General features: G+C 33.0%; 3 protein-coding genes across 9 annotated transcripts; 1 reads left to right on the top strand and 2 right to left on the bottom strand.

The window, feature by feature from the left end:
* Window positions 1-893: 893 nt before the first annotated feature.
* Prps (phosphoribosyl pyrophosphate synthetase) lies at window positions 894-10,149 on the bottom strand. Of its 6 annotated transcripts, none has more exons than XM_011140221.3 (7): window positions 9,855-10,149; window positions 7,736-7,943; window positions 6,886-7,069; window positions 5,317-5,391; window positions 1,950-2,173; window positions 1,546-1,879; window positions 894-1,419 (listed from the first exon to the last, which is right to left on the bottom strand). In XM_011140221.3, the coding sequence occupies exons 1-7, from the start codon at window positions 9,919-9,921 to the stop codon at window positions 1,327-1,329; spliced, it is 1,185 nt and encodes a 394-aa protein (XP_011138523.1). In that variant the 5' UTR covers window positions 9,922-10,149; the 3' UTR covers window positions 894-1,326. The 6 variants fall into 6 exon arrangements, with proteins under 6 accessions (XP_011138523.1, XP_011138524.1, XP_011138525.1 ...); XM_011140222.3 differs by lacking the exon at window positions 5,317-5,391 and adding an exon at window positions 3,475-3,498; XM_011140223.2 differs by lacking the exon at window positions 9,855-10,149 and adding an exon at window positions 8,395-8,731.
* Window positions 8,968-11,905, top strand: Ubc4 (ubiquitin conjugating enzyme 4). The gene is made up of 5 exons (XM_011140220.3): window positions 8,968-9,240; window positions 10,593-10,745; window positions 10,874-10,956; window positions 11,267-11,430; window positions 11,514-11,905. Exons 1-5 carry the CDS (start codon window positions 9,178-9,180, stop codon window positions 11,651-11,653), a joined length of 603 nt encoding a protein of 200 aa, XP_011138522.1. The 5' UTR covers window positions 8,968-9,177; the 3' UTR covers window positions 11,654-11,905.
* A 1,953-nt stretch (window positions 11,906-13,858) lies between these two features.
* Rfwd3 (ring finger and WD repeat domain 3) lies at window positions 13,859-16,474 on the bottom strand. 2 transcript variants are annotated; one of them, XM_011140228.3, is made up of 3 exons: window positions 16,305-16,474; window positions 15,478-15,642; window positions 13,859-15,384 (listed from the first exon to the last, which is right to left on the bottom strand). In XM_011140228.3, the coding sequence occupies exons 1-3, from the start codon at window positions 16,312-16,314 to the stop codon at window positions 13,907-13,909; spliced, it is 1,653 nt and encodes a 550-aa protein (XP_011138530.1). In that variant the 5' UTR covers window positions 16,315-16,474; the 3' UTR covers window positions 13,859-13,906. The 2 variants fall into 2 exon arrangements, with proteins under 2 accessions (XP_011138530.1, XP_025160217.1); XM_025304432.1 differs by having other exon boundaries at window positions 13,859-15,381.
* Between the last annotated feature and the right edge of the window lie 663 nt (window positions 16,475-17,137).

The following is a 17,137-nucleotide window of genomic DNA, read 5'->3' as shown; positions in this document are numbered from 1 at the left end:
TTTACATATATTTATTGTAATAAACAATTATGTAACAAATGGCACTTTTTCATTAAGAAAAATTCGCAACTGTATTATCATTGATATATACTTAGTCTCAATATAGTTTGAATATTTTTTCTCAATAATAAAATGTAGAACGCAGCAAACACTTCAAGCAGAAAGAAGTTGTTTTTAATTAATTTCTAGTTCTATTATCAACTATTAGCTCTATTCTAAATTGCATTAAGAAAAAATGTTCAAACGTTTTGAAATTAAGTATATTCGGCTAAATTCGTATGTTGGTCCAAAGTTATTTACCATATGAAAGTAAAATTACGTATGGGCTATTTATCAAGCGTCATGGAATATCTTCATTTTAATATTGTTTGCAATAAATTATTACAGTCAAGTTAAATACTGTCGGTGCCATTTTTTTCTACCATATAAACGATAATCACAACGCTCGATGGGTTCATTCTAACATTTTACTTGAGAAAATGTATTTATTATTACGATTTTTGGGCCAATATATGACAAAAAATATTCTTTATAGATATTGCAGATTCTTAATTTAATTAAAGACGGGATATGCCCATGTCACTAAATTATATTACAAATTTTACGTTCGCGTAACAGAATGATCTTCTTAAATCATGATTTATGAATATATACTTAGATTTCGAAATTATCAATAGTGTTATATAACAGATCAATACGTCTGTCATCTTTTTTTAAAAATGGATAATAGAAACAATGTAATATTTTTAGTTATATAGAGCTCAACTCTAATCACACCAAAACTTACATTAACCTTTTGCGGTCGGAGCCGCCCGACGAGCGAGCGTCGGTCTCAAATTTCTTTCAAAGGAAACTTGACTCTTTAGTCTACTATACCCATGCGTATGTTATCGTTCAGAAAGATAGACGTACGCGAGCCGCTTCATAATACGTCTCCGCAGCTGTAAACTCAATTGGGCGGCTATATACCGACACTCGACCGCAAAGGGTTAAAACGTATATTATGCATTCTTTTCTACCATTTGCAGAAAAATAAAGAATGCTTGTACTACTCAATTTCAAAAGAAAAGGGAAAAAAAAAAAAGAAAAATATATATTTTCTATTCGTTGAAAAATTCATCATAATTCCGATTATTTCCATATTGCTGCGAAAGTTCATGGAAAAATAAGAAATGTAAGTCTGAATTTGGAATAAAGATACATATAATGTACCTGTTTGAGCGCAGATACACGAAATAGTTTCCAACTATCAATAATAACAATAAACAAATGTAAAAAGAGTATATTCTTCTTACATAGTTTAAAATAGATTACGGAAGATTTTTTCTAATAGGGTACATTCGAAAACAGGTACGATACAGATTCACCGTTATGAGTCCGCCTCACAGCCTCAGCAAACATCATGGAGACATCAATACACTAAACAAAACATAGCTAGTTTATTCTATGTTGCGCTTAACGTTATTCACAATATTATCATCACCATCATTGTGACATCTGATCTGATTGCAGTAGAAAAGTCACGTAAATGTTAGAAACAATTACCTGAATCTTTGGACAATCTTTCATATGACCATCTTGAGGAATAGTATTAGTCACTACTACAGCCTCAAAACAGGCATTATTGATCCTACTGATTGCCGGGCCGCTGAATATACCATGCGTAAGTATGGCATAAACTTTTGTTGCACCAGCCTCCAGTAATTTTTCTGCTGCATGACAGATAGTACCGCAGGTATCGGCCATGTCGTCTACAAGGATGGCAACTCTGTCTTTAACGTCTCCGACTAGTACCATACTAGCGACTTCGTTCGCTTTCTTCCTTTCTTTATGTATGAGCGCGAACTCAACATTTAATCGATCAGCGATAGATGTGACTCTGTTAAAGAAGAAAAGAAATTATCAATATAATACTTTTAATGTAGATGATTTTTATCTTTTATTTTTACCTCTTAGCACCACCTGCGTCAGGAGAAACGATAATACTGTTCCGCCATTCAACGATATTCTCCTTAATCCATTTAAGGACAGCTGGCTCGGCGAATAAATTGTCCACTGGGATGTCGAAGAACCCTTGTATCTGACTAGCATGCAGATCCATCGTAATAATATGGTCAGCACCCGCCACGGAGAGCATATTTGCCACTAATTTTGCAGAAATCGGCGCACGACTCTATAAAATATATTACAACAGTTAAATATTAAGAATTCAGTCGAGTCCCGCAAGTCCATTTGCAACTGGAAATATCCTGCAATTTAAAGAAATTGCTATTAAAATATCTCAAAAACCAAATACATGCCAAATACATATGTTATGAAGAATTGAAAGAAAGTTACAAGCCAGTTTGTCTGTTATATTTTTAAAATAAAGTAAAAATTTCGAATGATATATATATTATCTTGACTGCCTGAGCTTTTCAGAAGTTTTATTAAATATTACAAATAAAATATCAAAAGAGATTTCATCTTTTTACCAGAGGGGACAAAATATATATATATAATGGCTGTATATAGTAAAGTGCATTATTTCAAAAAGTACACATATATATATATATATATATATATATATATTTGCAGAATCTATCTTGGAAAAGGAAAAAAAAACGACGTTGCAAATGCACCCCAGTTAGACTCTCAACGATAACTGTAAGTGAAGCAAAATATCTAAAATTATGAACGCAAAACGGAACACAATGCATCTCAGTCCTTCGCCCTCCTATAGCAAAGGATGATATAAGGTGAACAAGAGGGCAAACGTGTTGGTAATAAATACGCATAAGTACGCAACACAAATTTAAAGATAAATAAACAGATATATGTCAATGTCGTTCAAGTGCATTTCTAACATTGTATATATAGAATTTATGTAAAAGAATTTAGAGTTCTGCAAGTTTTTGAGGTATATCTATGTATTAGTACATTGTCTAACACAGAGAAATGCATTGTGCAAATGATGGAATATTTTAGTAAACCAGTACTTGTACTGAGTGTAAGGTTTATAGAAAGCTTAATTAATAATTGTTTAATAGGATCTCCCCACACGTATCGACAAGACATTATTACTAAGATAACACATCGACATTCCTATATTGTTTAAGCACTAACAGCATTAATAGGATAGGCAATATTTGATTAGTGCACTTGGACAATAACACCGAGCTTTAAGCTTTAAATGATTAGTACCCAATGAACATACATATGCGTACCCCACTATACTAATTGCCAACAATGTACTGCTATTATATTAATATTTTGCCCTCTCATTCGTATATCAATACGCTTTTTACCAAATGTCTCATTCATTCACTCATTCATAGGGATACCACTGTGTTGTATAGCAACGATATTATAAGTTTGGTTAGTCCTACAAAGAAAATTCTCATCTAAATTCCAAAATAATATTACGGATCGAATGGTTCATCGAGTTATCATTGCAAACGCTTCACTCGACAATCTCGTTGCTATTATACTCACTGTAGACAGGACGGGCAGAATATCCTGAAAATATCCAACTATTCAGAAACTTAGAAAAATACGTGTTTGCAAGTTCTTTCTAATAAACATTATGGCCAATAATATTTTTCGTACATATATTTTCACTTTTTATGATATAATCTAAAAATATATCTAATAGATGGAAGATCCGATAACTGTCTAACTGGAGTTGGTTTAGAGAGTTGTAGAATTTTTACTCTTATCTCATACATTATTATCATGCAGTAACCCAATTACCAATAATTTATAGCCGCTCACTTTTGTTGTAAATATAGAAACATATTATAATCATGCAAATATAAGTTTAAATAGTTTTGCAATGAAATATAACATACGAAATATACAAAATATTATATATATAACTATTTGATATATGAAATTAATTATATTAATTTATAATTAATTAATAAATGGAATATTAGGAATTAATTAACAATGTGATTATTACGACTCTATAAAAAAAAAATGTGCATAAGACCCCCCTCAAAGAAATCTAGCACAAGTTTTGCAACACCCATTTGGGTTATCCAACTTCTGATAACCTTACATTATTATTGAACAACATGCTTGAACATATCCATTTGTGCTCCGATGTCTAAAACATATGCTATTTATCTCATTACAAACATCTCACAATTGCGTCCATAGTGATAAACGGCTAAAAATTTAAGCTATATACGCAGTAATTTAACAATTATTTATATATTTCAGTCTGTGTTTAAAAGTAATATATATATATACATATGTATATATACATATGTATACGTGTGTATATATATATATATATATATATGTGTGTGTGTGTGTGTGTGTGGGTGTGTATACATACATACATACATACGTACATGTACATACACATACACACACATATATACATATACATACATACATACATACGTGATATTAAAAGCAATGTTATGACTATTTGCTTTAAAATGAACTTTTGATGTGACGTAAATCTGATTTAACACAGCTTCTAGAAGCTGTGAACTGATTCTGACATGCCTGATTCATATAATATTTAAATGGCTATATAAATGATATAGTTAAATTACAAACATGATTTTGAGATGATTTTGCAATATACAATACGAACTGTTATTGCATATTTCATGTATTATTCATGCACTGCTTGTAAATTTTATAGTTTAATGATAATATCTCTGCACATGTATATTCCTTTTTTTGGACTAAATTAGTTTCACCACTTGCTTCATGACGAAAACTTCAAAAAAAGAAGTATCCTTTATATACATGATATTTATATTAAAAATCTTAGTCACACACACACACATATATCATTTATATAAGAACTGTCCCATCTTAATATTTTCCTCAATATATTACTTGATGCTTTGCAATCGTAAACCAAGATAGACCAATCACAATAATATAAACATCTCAGATTACAACCTCCAACTTTTAAACAATTATCATATCAGACTTCCCATTTTTAATAATTTACGATAATATTAACTATAAGACCACTATAACACACAATATCCGCTTTTCTCATACATTAGTATTTTTGTTAATTAGAATTTTGCGTCAGAAATAAAACATACAGATATCCCGAGAAATACAAAGTAGAATGTCGCAATAATCAGCGAATGGTGAAATTCCTGTAAGACATACAAGTATACTGTATGGTTCAGCCCAATGACATAAAGCCGGAAGAGTACAAGCACAAGTTTTTTTCTTTCCCTTTTTTATGACGATGAGATCAAGTTTTGCGTTCCAAGAATGATATTACTTCATTGGTCGATTACAAAGCTATGAAAGATAAAGAATAGAGCAGATAAAAGGACCGCCGCAAGTTACCCTGAATTTCCACTCGTTCGACTTCATGACAATCTGATTTTTAGTGGAGTCTGACTTGTCCCCACCATCACCGCCCTGTGAAGATAGTACATAAAGAAAATATAGCTTCTTCTTCTTCTCTCAATCTCTCTTCCTCAATCAGTATCTCTTCCTTATCATGTTTGTAGTCTTTACTATCGAATCTTACAAGGGTAAGATAAATACTGAGAGAAGTAACTAGGAACATAACTTAAAATGATAAAAACCATTGTACACACACATTTACATACTTATATAATGTAATACAGATATAAATATATTAGAAAAGTGCTAACTAAATATTCTTAAGCAACTCAGTTCGCAATCTAGAAAGAAGATCTGCTGAGTTATCTACTTGTATAAGATTTCCAAAGCGTGCTTCTCTCTGTTACCATGTGATTATGACTATATGAATAGCTTGAGATCTTTCAGATTTATATCGCGTTAAATAACCGTATAAAACAAAAAGCAAAGAGCTAAGTGAATACATCAATCGCATGTTATTGTTAGACACACCTATATCCTGTTGAAAACATTAATAGTAACCTATTTGTACATTAAAAAAAAATTAATATTCAACTATTCAAATAAATACATAGAGATTATGTTAATCCATAGATTCATGAAATGTATATTAGCAATGATGAATGTTACAGCTATTATTACAACATTATTACAGCTATTATTACAACATATATATGCAATTCTATATAGAGTTTTATATACATATATGCATGTTGCAACAATTATATAAATCGTATTATATATATATATATATCTACGATTATTGCAATATATTAAGCATTTTTTGTACATATATTAACGATATTCTTTTATGTGCTATAAAATGAGATATTTTTTATACATATATGTATATATATGTATAAAATACACGCATACACATGTGCGCGCAATTTTGTAAATATATTAATAAGAATAATATAAAAGCGTAATGTGTTGAAATATGTTATTGTATCAATAACATTGAAATATGTAACAAATCAGATTCTATATTTCCATGCACAAATACTGTTACAAATGCAAACAATTGATATATATATATAGTAATGGATGTTTCTCAATCATTTTTTATTATATATGTCCAAACTTACAGTAGTAAATGACTCAATTTTTAATGACGCATCATGCGTTATTTCATCGAATTAAAAGTATATAGATTTATAATAATATAATTGGTAAAATATATTCAACAAAATACCAAAATTATTTGAATAAAAATTACAACTCAATAATATACTTTTCCCCCTTTTATAGATGTATATAATTTTAATAATTAGAGATTGTTTTATAAGAGTTTACACAAGGAAATATTTTAAAAAGTTAAATAGTGTTATTTAATCAAAATATTGCCTAAATATCATACCTTCATACTATTTTATACAAGAATTTAACTTAGCAAATCAGTGTATACTTATACTTAGTAGTATTATAATTAAAAATTATTTAGTCCTCATATTACATCTATTTAGTTAAACTACTCAGATCACAAGTCTATCTAAATAATCATAAGATTTTACTTTTATCTCTTACCTTATCTTTTTTATCCTGCCTTGCATAGGGAAAACAAGGAATAACTGCCGTTACTCGAGATGCTGAGGCAATTTTGCAAGCGTTGATCATGATCAGGAGTTCCATCAGATTATCATTCACTTCACCGCTTCCACTTTGCACGATGTATACATCCTCTCCACGGACAGATTCTCCTATTTCCACGCTGAATATAGATAAATTTTACTTCTTTTGTAAATGTTAGAAGAGGTGAAAATAATATCATGCATTAAGTTAGTATTTAAACATCTCAAGAGGACAAAATTGATTATAAGAATTTATATTATATTTTGAACAAATATAAAAAAAGATATGAATTAATATGTTATTATTATGCGTTTTGTATTCGACGAAAAACGTGTCAACAAAAGTATTCTCATTTTTATTATCCATACTTTGGTTCTGCACACAATGTGCTCTCGCAGCCTTCAGAACGGGCACGTGTCTATATATACACGAATTACGAAAAATTTAACATTGCCGATGCACGTGACTTCACATGCTGTATTCGTATTTGCAAATGTTGCAGCGCAGATTCGCGCTGCTAATACGCGACCGCCGAATCAAACAACGCGATTTACGGCAATCGTGATGATCGGCCTTGCGCGACAGGGTTGCTGCGACACGCTCGTGTGCTCGAAGGGGATGTTAGAACGGTCCGTTTGTGCAGACATTATGCGAGAAACATGTGAAACGCGACGATTTACAGTGCGAAGAGTACCGTCGAATAGAGATTACGTGATTCACGCGCGATGACACGTGGTCGCGGCTACGCTCTGGTTATCATAATGACAATAACGTAGTAACGGACCCGGTAATAGCCAACCATTACCATGTCTCGAGGTTGCTGAATTTCTTCGTGACAACCTTGCCGATGTCGATGCCAAGCCGGTCCACGATCCGTTGCGCCAAGTCCGGGTGCGAGGTGCCACTGAAGACCTTGATGTTCGGCATTCTGCTCTGCAGTGCTCTGCCGCGTGAATTTTCTAAGTTTGCGCGTAACAAACTCTTTGCACGCACTGGCTGCGATACGGGCATCACTGAAACAGAAACCACGGAGCGGTCGGCCAATCGGTGATCGCGCTCGATACCGGACGTGACGTCGCCGGATTACGCTCCGCCTACGCGCGCGGCTCGAGGAATCACAACCGCGCGAACGACGCTTCGTTATCGCGCCCGAGCTCTGCTTGCTTTTGTTTTCCGCGCTCACGAAGAAAGTAATAATCTCCGATTGTGACTGTAGCTTACGCGACCGCACGAATCACCAATTGCGACGTCGAATGTCGGACCGGACGCGCTCCACTCTCTGTCTTCTCGCCCCCTCCCTCTCTCTCTCTCTCTCTCTCTCTCTCTCTCTCTCTCTCTCTCTCTCCCCCTCCCTCACCAGTCGCTGTCGTTCTCTCTAGCTCTATTTCTCTCATGCTCGCTCACTCTTTCTTTCTTTCTATCTATCTATCTATCTATCTCTCTCCCTCTCTCTCTCTCTCTCACTCTCGTGATGGAAGACGCTCCTGCGTTGAAGATCAATAATAAGCGACGCGCGAGCGTCTTCGCGCGGTCGTCTTCTCGGCAGGTAGCTTCGCCGTGGCAACGCTACCAGTTTCTACTCATCCGACTTTTTGCTCGTCGCTTTCGGGCTCGGGCTCGGCTCGGCTCGTCGCGCGCCGCACCGGTGGCGCAAAGATGCCTCTCTGTCCACGACGACTTCTCGACGAGCGACCGTCCACCACGTGCTTCGGCTCGCCCCTCGTCCGTCGACCCTTATTGCGTCCGACTCGCGCGAAACAATACCGTCACCGCGATACGAACGATCTCGACTGGCACGATCAACACGTGCCGCTTTTATCCTGCCGCGTTAAATCGCATTAGCCGGTGGGGGACAGCGGGGTGTTCGGTGATTCGGGCGAGACACCACGAGTGCTGCGGCGAGGCGACCGTCGCGCGGCGCGACGTGAACCTAGACGAAATTCAAAAGGCGCGGGCGCGAGCGAGAGCCGGTGACAGTCAACTTTTGCTATCAAATGTGGCGCCGGCGGTGATCGAATGGTAAATTGCATGTGTACGTTACGAGAGCGCGAGTCTCTGGACACGGCCACGGCTGGTTAGGGACGACCGCACTGTACGGCAGCGCAGGGTGACGGGCGAAAATCACGTAGGGTGCATCGTCGCGTGTAAAAACGTTCACGGCGATTGACGCACGACGTGCCTACCGTTCATTCATCCGTGCGACAATGACAGCGTGCTGCTAACCATTCTGACGATTCCGGCGGAGCTATGGCGAACATCGCGGCGCAGCGAATCAAACGGGAATTCAAAGAGGTTATAAAGAGCGAGGAGGTGAGTGTGCGAGCGAGCGAATACAGCGTGTGCAGCCCGTGAAACGAAGGGGGGACACCGAGTCGTCGTTCCTCTCGGTAATGTGCAATTGGACGAAATCCGCGTGTCGCCTCGCAGCCGTGCGATCATCTCGCGAGCAACGTGAAACTCACGCGCGAGACATGACGTGCGAGATGCAATCCGCGCTCCTCGACCGCCGACGGGAGTATCTCCTGAACAAAGCTCGATCACCTGTTGTGTATCGTCTGGTCGACTGTCACCTATGCGCTCGGTCTTGTTCATTTATTTTGGTCAATGCGCAACATGAACGAAACGTTTGGAAAAATCTGTCGACTGTTCTCGTTTGATTTTGCCCTCGAGACGTGTTCGCTCGTGTTTTCCATTGTCAGAACTAATTTGTTCTTTTTATAATATATTATATTCGTTTTGTGTTGTATTTTCCCTCTCTTGCGTTGTTTTTTTTTTTTACTTTTGCGAGTATCGCGTATGTTCAGCAGGTGACATGCCACTATAGGTAGTGTACTAACGTGCCGGGCAGTAATTAGCGTTATTTTACATTATATGTTAACGATTTAATTAGACCGTGTAGATGTAGAAAAGTTAAATGTACTCACCGTGATGTCCGGGATCTTTGCTGCAGTGAGATCCACGAGCAGTCTTGCACTTTCTCAAATTGCTCATTGTGTGTATATTCACTTTAACGACTGGTACACTAAGATGCTTTCACATGTCTCTAGACGGCTGAATTACGCCAGAGCATCAAAAGTGACATACCATGGTAGTTTTGTAAATTATCGTGATGAAGCAATAAAGATTTTTGTTATCATTCTTTGGTGTCATAGGTTATGTTGATTATATATTTATCATTGCGAGCGAATGACGTTGTACCACACAAATTTTTCACGAGGAAGCATAATTTAGCAATGTGTTTGTCCGTCTCACAGACTCTTATCCATGATTGTGTAATCGATATATCATTTGACTGGAAAACAAGTATCACATGTATTGCAATTGACATAAAACATTATGTCCTGTTATTACAATCTGACACAAATCCCTATTCTATCTTCAGTTGTTTTTATGTCTCTGTCATATATATTCTTTTATTTATTTTTTGTATTATGATTTTGTTATATACCTTTTATTTGTAAATTTATATAAATTATGAATCTTTATGGAACTTTTATGAATTTTTATTAATTTTACAATATACTTTACAAACTATTTACAGTTCTGTTTATTTATATGTAAGTATATATATTTTGCAAAAAAATACATATCCAAGTTACATATACCGCAATAAATATAGTGGTTTGCTATTCTCTAATGTTTTATCTATTTAATACCAACAGGTAGCAAAATGTGCGATTAAAGTTGAATTGGTCAATGATAGTCTTACCGAATTAAAAGGTGAAATTGCTGGTCCACCAGACACACCATATGAGGGAGGTAATTTTGTACTCGAGATTAAAGTACCCGAGACATATCCTTTTAATCCTCCAAAAGTAAGTAATTTCTAAATCACTATTTTCTTTTAGATAACAGTATATTGTTTGAAAGTTAAATAGAGGGAGAAATAAGAAATAGTTTTATAGTAGCTTTGTTTTATATAAATATAACTTTTATTTTGCAGGTACGTTTTATAACAAAAATATGGCATCCTAATATATCCTCTGTTACTGGTGCCATTTGTTTGGATATTTTAAAAGATCAGTGGTATGTATTATCATATATGTATGTGTGTGTGTGTGTGTGTGTTTGAAAATAATTTAATTAATTTATTAATTAAAGTATTTGTGGTTTTCATCTTGCTTTCACATAATATAACTGCTACAACATAAATTGCTTTGTATTCATCCATTTTCATTACATAAATTACACTCATACATCACTTGAGAATGCTAACATATTTGTATTCTCTGTATATCTTTTGATTTATCATTGCGCATAACTTTGCGTATAGAAAATAAAAAAGGAATAAAGTAGACTGTCTCTTTCTAATTTCATCTTCATTTTCATATCTAAGGGCTGCTGCAATGACTTTACGTACAGTATTGCTGTCGCTACAAGCATTGTTATCTGCAGCAGAGCCAGATGATCCTCAAGATGCAGTAGTTGCTAAACAGTATAAAGAACATCCAGAAATGTTTCGTCAAACTGCCACACATTGGACATTTGTATATGCAGGTGGTATGTAATGTATTTTATATTTATATTCAGAATATATACATGTATTCATACTGTATTAAAATATATGATATACTTCATTCTAGGACCAGCAAAAATACCTGATTTAGATGACAAAATAAGACGATTAACAGATATGGGAATTGAAGAGCACAGTGCGAGAGTTGCTCTGTCTTCGTATAATTGGGATTTGGAACGCGCCACCGAGCACTGCCTCTTCAGTTAGTGATAACTGTATAGCTAATCTCTCACACATTCAAGCACCATTCATTTTGTCATGAAGAATTTTCTTGTAACATCATATTTGGATATTGATATCATAGTAATTTTACAATTGGAATTCAGCACTTATAACGACAATATCTCAATGATGAAAAGACACTACCACAAAAATTATTCAATATCCACTAATAGTCATTTATTTAATTTGTAACATAGGCATGAAGAAGAAATAGTTAATAAAAAAAAACAGCGAATATGAATCACTTAGCTAACTTTTGAGCATTTTGTGAGCAATTTATTGTTCTATATCGTTCTATTGAAATTTAACAGTTTTTTAAAGATAAAAAAATAAATCTTTTTAAAGTAAAAATGTGATATAAAATTTGTCATATATATTCTAAATTATTTATTTTCCTTGTTTCTATCATGTTAACATTAAAAACATACTCATTTTTGAAGTCTCGAATATTGTAGAATATCATTTCGTTGCTTTTACTTTTCACATTGTATTACACATTTTTTAATTGTACCAAGAATGTTGAATTTCTCTAGTAAAGTCTTCTACATAAATTCATGAGAGAGATTGCCACAAAATCGTGATATTCATTATATTTTATGTTCTATTTAGGTGTATTGATTGCGATCCTTGTAAATTGTAATCTGTGCTCTATATCAATTTAAACCTTGCTTATGAGCTGCATATCTACATGTGCATTTATGTGTTCTAATGTTTCATTTTTTCTCTTTTTCTTTTCTTTTTTTTTAGAACAAAATAGACATTTGGGTATACATTACAGTTTTATATATTGTTGAATGTCCTAAATAGAAAAGACAAAACTATTTGTAAAATTATAAAATATATGAAAAAACTTCGGATTCTCGTTTTGGTTTTCCACAATACTTAAATAGTTTCGTTGCTTTTAATAAGGAAATTATTTTTTTTTAGCAGATATTTCATAAATATAAAAACTACCAAATAATTTGGTAATTACTAATTTGTAACAAATCGACATAGAAGCGATACTATTTTACACATGTATATCAATAATTTTCCTATTATGCTATTTGCTCGATAGATTGGGGATAGAAAAATTTATAATTTGAATTAAGCCGACTGTGTATTACTGAAGTAACGTATGGCAAATTATTTGTAAAAAATTTATAAATTTGCTTCGATATTAGTATTTTATTTTTGTACATTTTTGGTGTTGGATCATACACTTGTAATGAAATTGTTTATCACACATCATGGATAAGTATATGTCTACAGGGAGATATTCTTTTTGTATTTATGTCATATACGGTGTACATTCCAAACTTAGACGCACATGGCATTTATTTAACAATTTCAGTTAAATTCTATGTTACGTGTAAAACTCAAATTATAATTGGACAAAGTTAACTACTAAATAAACTTTCAGCTTATTATTTCCAATCCTCACATTCGACGAAAACAAATAATTTAACTTACTGATTACAAAAAAGATCCTAGAGCAAGAGATAGCAAGTAAATGAAAGTGGAAATTTGAGTAGCTCATCATTTGTATAATAATGTATATGATGCAGAAATGCATAGTTTTTTGTATAATCAAATGTTAAATTGTTATACTATAAAAAGATAAAAATTTAATAATGATTTTGTCAGATTGTAGTTTTGATCTTTATAGTCTACGTGTTAGATTTATGTCAACAGTTGTCAGTCCATTGTGAAAACTGGTTTGTTTTACTTGTTCTTTTTTAAACGTTCAGTTCACAAAGTATGATCATATGGGTTTGTTTATTAATGAAATCCGATATTCCATGTTCTTTGATGTTTTTAATCGCTGTAATGTTTAATATCATGAAAAAATAAAATAATCTTTTTCCACATTGTTTCGAATTTATCAAAATCACAATGACAACGATGATATTCGTTCTCTAAAGCATCAAGAGTAATCCTACAGTAATGCAATATGTTCTATACGGATTACAATGATGTGAAATAGATACGTTTTATAAAATGTGCTGAATTCAATATATGAAGTGTTACTATTTACCGAAACATACACACACATACACACGCACGCACAAATGCAAAAAATAATACATTATAAAATAATGAAAGATTATTGTGCAGCAAGTAAGTTTTAAGTAAGTTTATTTTTTCCTTTAATAAAGATTTTTGAGTATATAAGAATATAAAAAAGGAGTATATATAGAAGAATAATAATTCATTTTGTCACAATACTACATTATTTTGTACATTTTTTTTTTTAATTTATGCGCATGTTATTTGCCCACAATTATACAGCCTAAGCTTTTTTGAAGAAAGACTTGCTAACAACAAATCATTATGAACTGTAAATGAACATAGATCCATAACAGGATCTGATACTGGAAGTATTTGTAACTGTTTGCCACTTGTTACGCTCCATATTGATATATTACTACTTGCTTCTTGATGTGCTGCTATTAATGTATCATTTTCCGTATATATATGGCATGGTCGAGACAAAAGCTTTTGAGAATTGCCAGCATTGAATGTATGTATAACACTACACATAATCACTTCTTCACTACCTCTTTCCATGGTACATACTGCGTGTCTTGCATATGGTTGTCTGGCATTAGGACGGGAAGATATAAGGGCGTGTTTGCTTTTCTCATCATAACACACCGAAATAAAAGGACCTTCTAAAAATACCTGTTTAGATAAATAATTAGAATTCTTAGATTCATACGCATAACATGTGTTCAACTGACACGCTATAAATCCGCCTCTACCGATACCACTGCCAGGATTCGGTTGTACTGTTGCCATAGATACAACTGGTGATCTATCACTCTGACCACTCAAGGTATCAACGGGACTAGAAATTTGTCTAATGTCGAACCGAGTAATGGATCCATTTTGAGCACCAACTAGTAAAAGGTTTGAGTTATCACCTGACCAACAGCAACTCCACAGTGGGCTTTCTGTTTGGAATGTGTGTAGTACCATGTTATTTTGAATGTCCATTAACTTTGCACATTTATCAAAGCCAACGCTTAGAAGAAGTGATGGTTGCATGGAATGAAACGTTATATCTCTTATAGCCTGACTATGTAAATAGATAAACTGCTTTGCTTGTAAGTTTGTAGGATCAATTCTTCTTACACCATATCCAGTGAATAAGATGTTTGTTGCTTTTTGAGAAACAACCAAAATGTTGTACCATGGATTATAATCTAATATACGACATTCACCATCTTTGGAGATATCTATAGAACGTTCCATATGAAACTTCTTAGCAGACAAGCTTGAAACGTTTTGGTTCATATGAGTATTGATTTCTATTTGTTGGTTTTCCAGTTCAATAATACGATTTTTCATGCTAGCCACTTTTTGTTCGTATATATTCACGCGTATTTTATATTGCGCTAATTCTGTTTGTATGTTATTCTTTTCGGCCGTCACATTATGTAAGTCATTTTTTATTTTTTCTAATTCACCAGTATCTTTTGATGAAATTTTTTTTGCGTATAAAAATCTAATATGCCTTTCTACAGCTTTCTTATTGCATTGCGGACAACGTCGATTTGCGCTTACACAACATTGTAACCATTTCAAAATACAACTGTGTCCAAACAAATGTCCACATCGTAAGCAACATAAACGGTGATCTCCTGAGCTAGTCCACTGCTCCATACAAATTGGACATGCCTGATCAGAGTCTTCAATATTTGATTCGTTTAACTTCACATTCTTCTTATCTACTATAAATTTAATTTTATTTAATTATAATATATATATATATATATATACATAAACCTAAAAAATATTTTTAAAAAATTAATACACAAAAATACCTTCTTGTGAACTTCCAGCATATATGTGTTTTTCAACATTATTTTGAGCATTGTCATCATTAGAAAGATTTTCATGAGCATCTTCTGCTTCCTCTGCTTCTTCAGCTTCTTCTACTTCTTCTGCTGTTTCTGCAACTTGTTCTTCTACTTGCATTGCAACTTCATCTATCATAATAAAGCAAAATTATTATAAAACATGAGATTGTAATTCAAGACAAATAGACTATAAAAAGTATCATTATTTTCATGGGAAACTAGAGATTAGCATGTTCATTTATAGATCCTTTGATTAATATAAATTTGGTTTGTCCTTAGTGTAAATATCAATGAAAATTATAATTTGGCTGTAAGTTTTTAACTTTTAATATTGAATATTTTTATCGTTAATTTTTAAATTATAAATATGTTGAAACAAATTCTATTTGAAATAGAACTGAATATAAAATTTGACTTGTTCACATACAGTTTTCAAGTTTGGTTTTTGAAAAAACTTTCAGTTGCTTCAAAAATAGTGAAAGTTTCTAAAAGAGACTAAAAGCTTCTAAAAGAAATTTTACGACATTTGAAAGACATCTGAACAAGAAAAATATATTTTAGACATCTTTAAGATAACTTTAAGAAGCATTTCAGAAATTTTTGCTACCTGGGTTATCATATATATAACCAAAATGTATATCAGGTATCTTGACATTTCTGTTAAGGAAATATTTTGAAAGGAAAATACTTAAATCGAGTTAAAGAATTCAACGGAAAAGAGAAAAGTTCTTAGCCTTTAGAAATATATTCGATCTATTTTTCTATTCAGAGGTTATCTATAAGGTACTTACTGCCTTCCATAACCTTTATTTCATATATCTCATATATCAGATAGTATTAGGTGATCTTTTAAATATGGTAAGATATTATGCGTTCCGTTTGTCCTCATAAACTATCTCACATGTATCGTTATAACAAATGTATTACATATTATTGAAAGTTTATAAAGAGATTCACACGTGTTTATATAGCCCTGGTATTTTTTCTATTGTACCTACTGGTCACTACTATATTCACTCGGTCGATATAATCATATATAGAGGAAGAAGACAAATGAAAAAAAAATTTAGTTAAATTTAGCTGTTCAGCTAAATTAAAAAAATATAAATTGTTTCGTTTCCCGAATGTAATAACATACTGCTAAACCCATATAAGTTATTTTTTACGGTTGTTCCTTTTTTTTTATTTTTTTGGCTTTCATAAAAGAAAGGAGAAATTGTTGATTAGTATTTATAATTTATATGTAAATTATAAATAATATATATTGCGATGATATATTCAGATACATCTTGTAGAAAAATAAAAATAATTGAACGTTGTGTATGCAACGAAAAGAATTCTGAAGAATTTTGAAGTGAGTAAGATATATAATATTGACATATTATTATGTATATGATATCATTTTAATCTTCTCTTTATTTCTGATATATTACATTTTACAGCTTTCTCACGGTAAACTAATATGCAAAAATACTTTCGAAATAAATTTAAATCGCCGGGCACATTATTTGACGATACACCGTAACTCCATCACGAGAGACAACGAAGAATTTGTAGGTTACTCGTATTGTACATGTAGATACTTCGCGAAATCTAGCAAAAGAACAGTATTGATTCGAAGGTA

Source organism: Harpegnathos saltator, unplaced genomic scaffold (genome assembly GCF_003227715.2).
Source record: "Harpegnathos saltator strain DR-91 unplaced genomic scaffold, Hsal_v8.6 scaffold61, whole genome shotgun sequence".
Classification (NCBI taxonomy): domain Eukaryota; kingdom Metazoa; phylum Arthropoda; class Insecta; order Hymenoptera; family Formicidae; genus Harpegnathos; species Harpegnathos saltator.
Note: the sequence above shows the minus strand (reverse complement) of the source record. Positions and strands in the feature narration are given on the sequence as shown.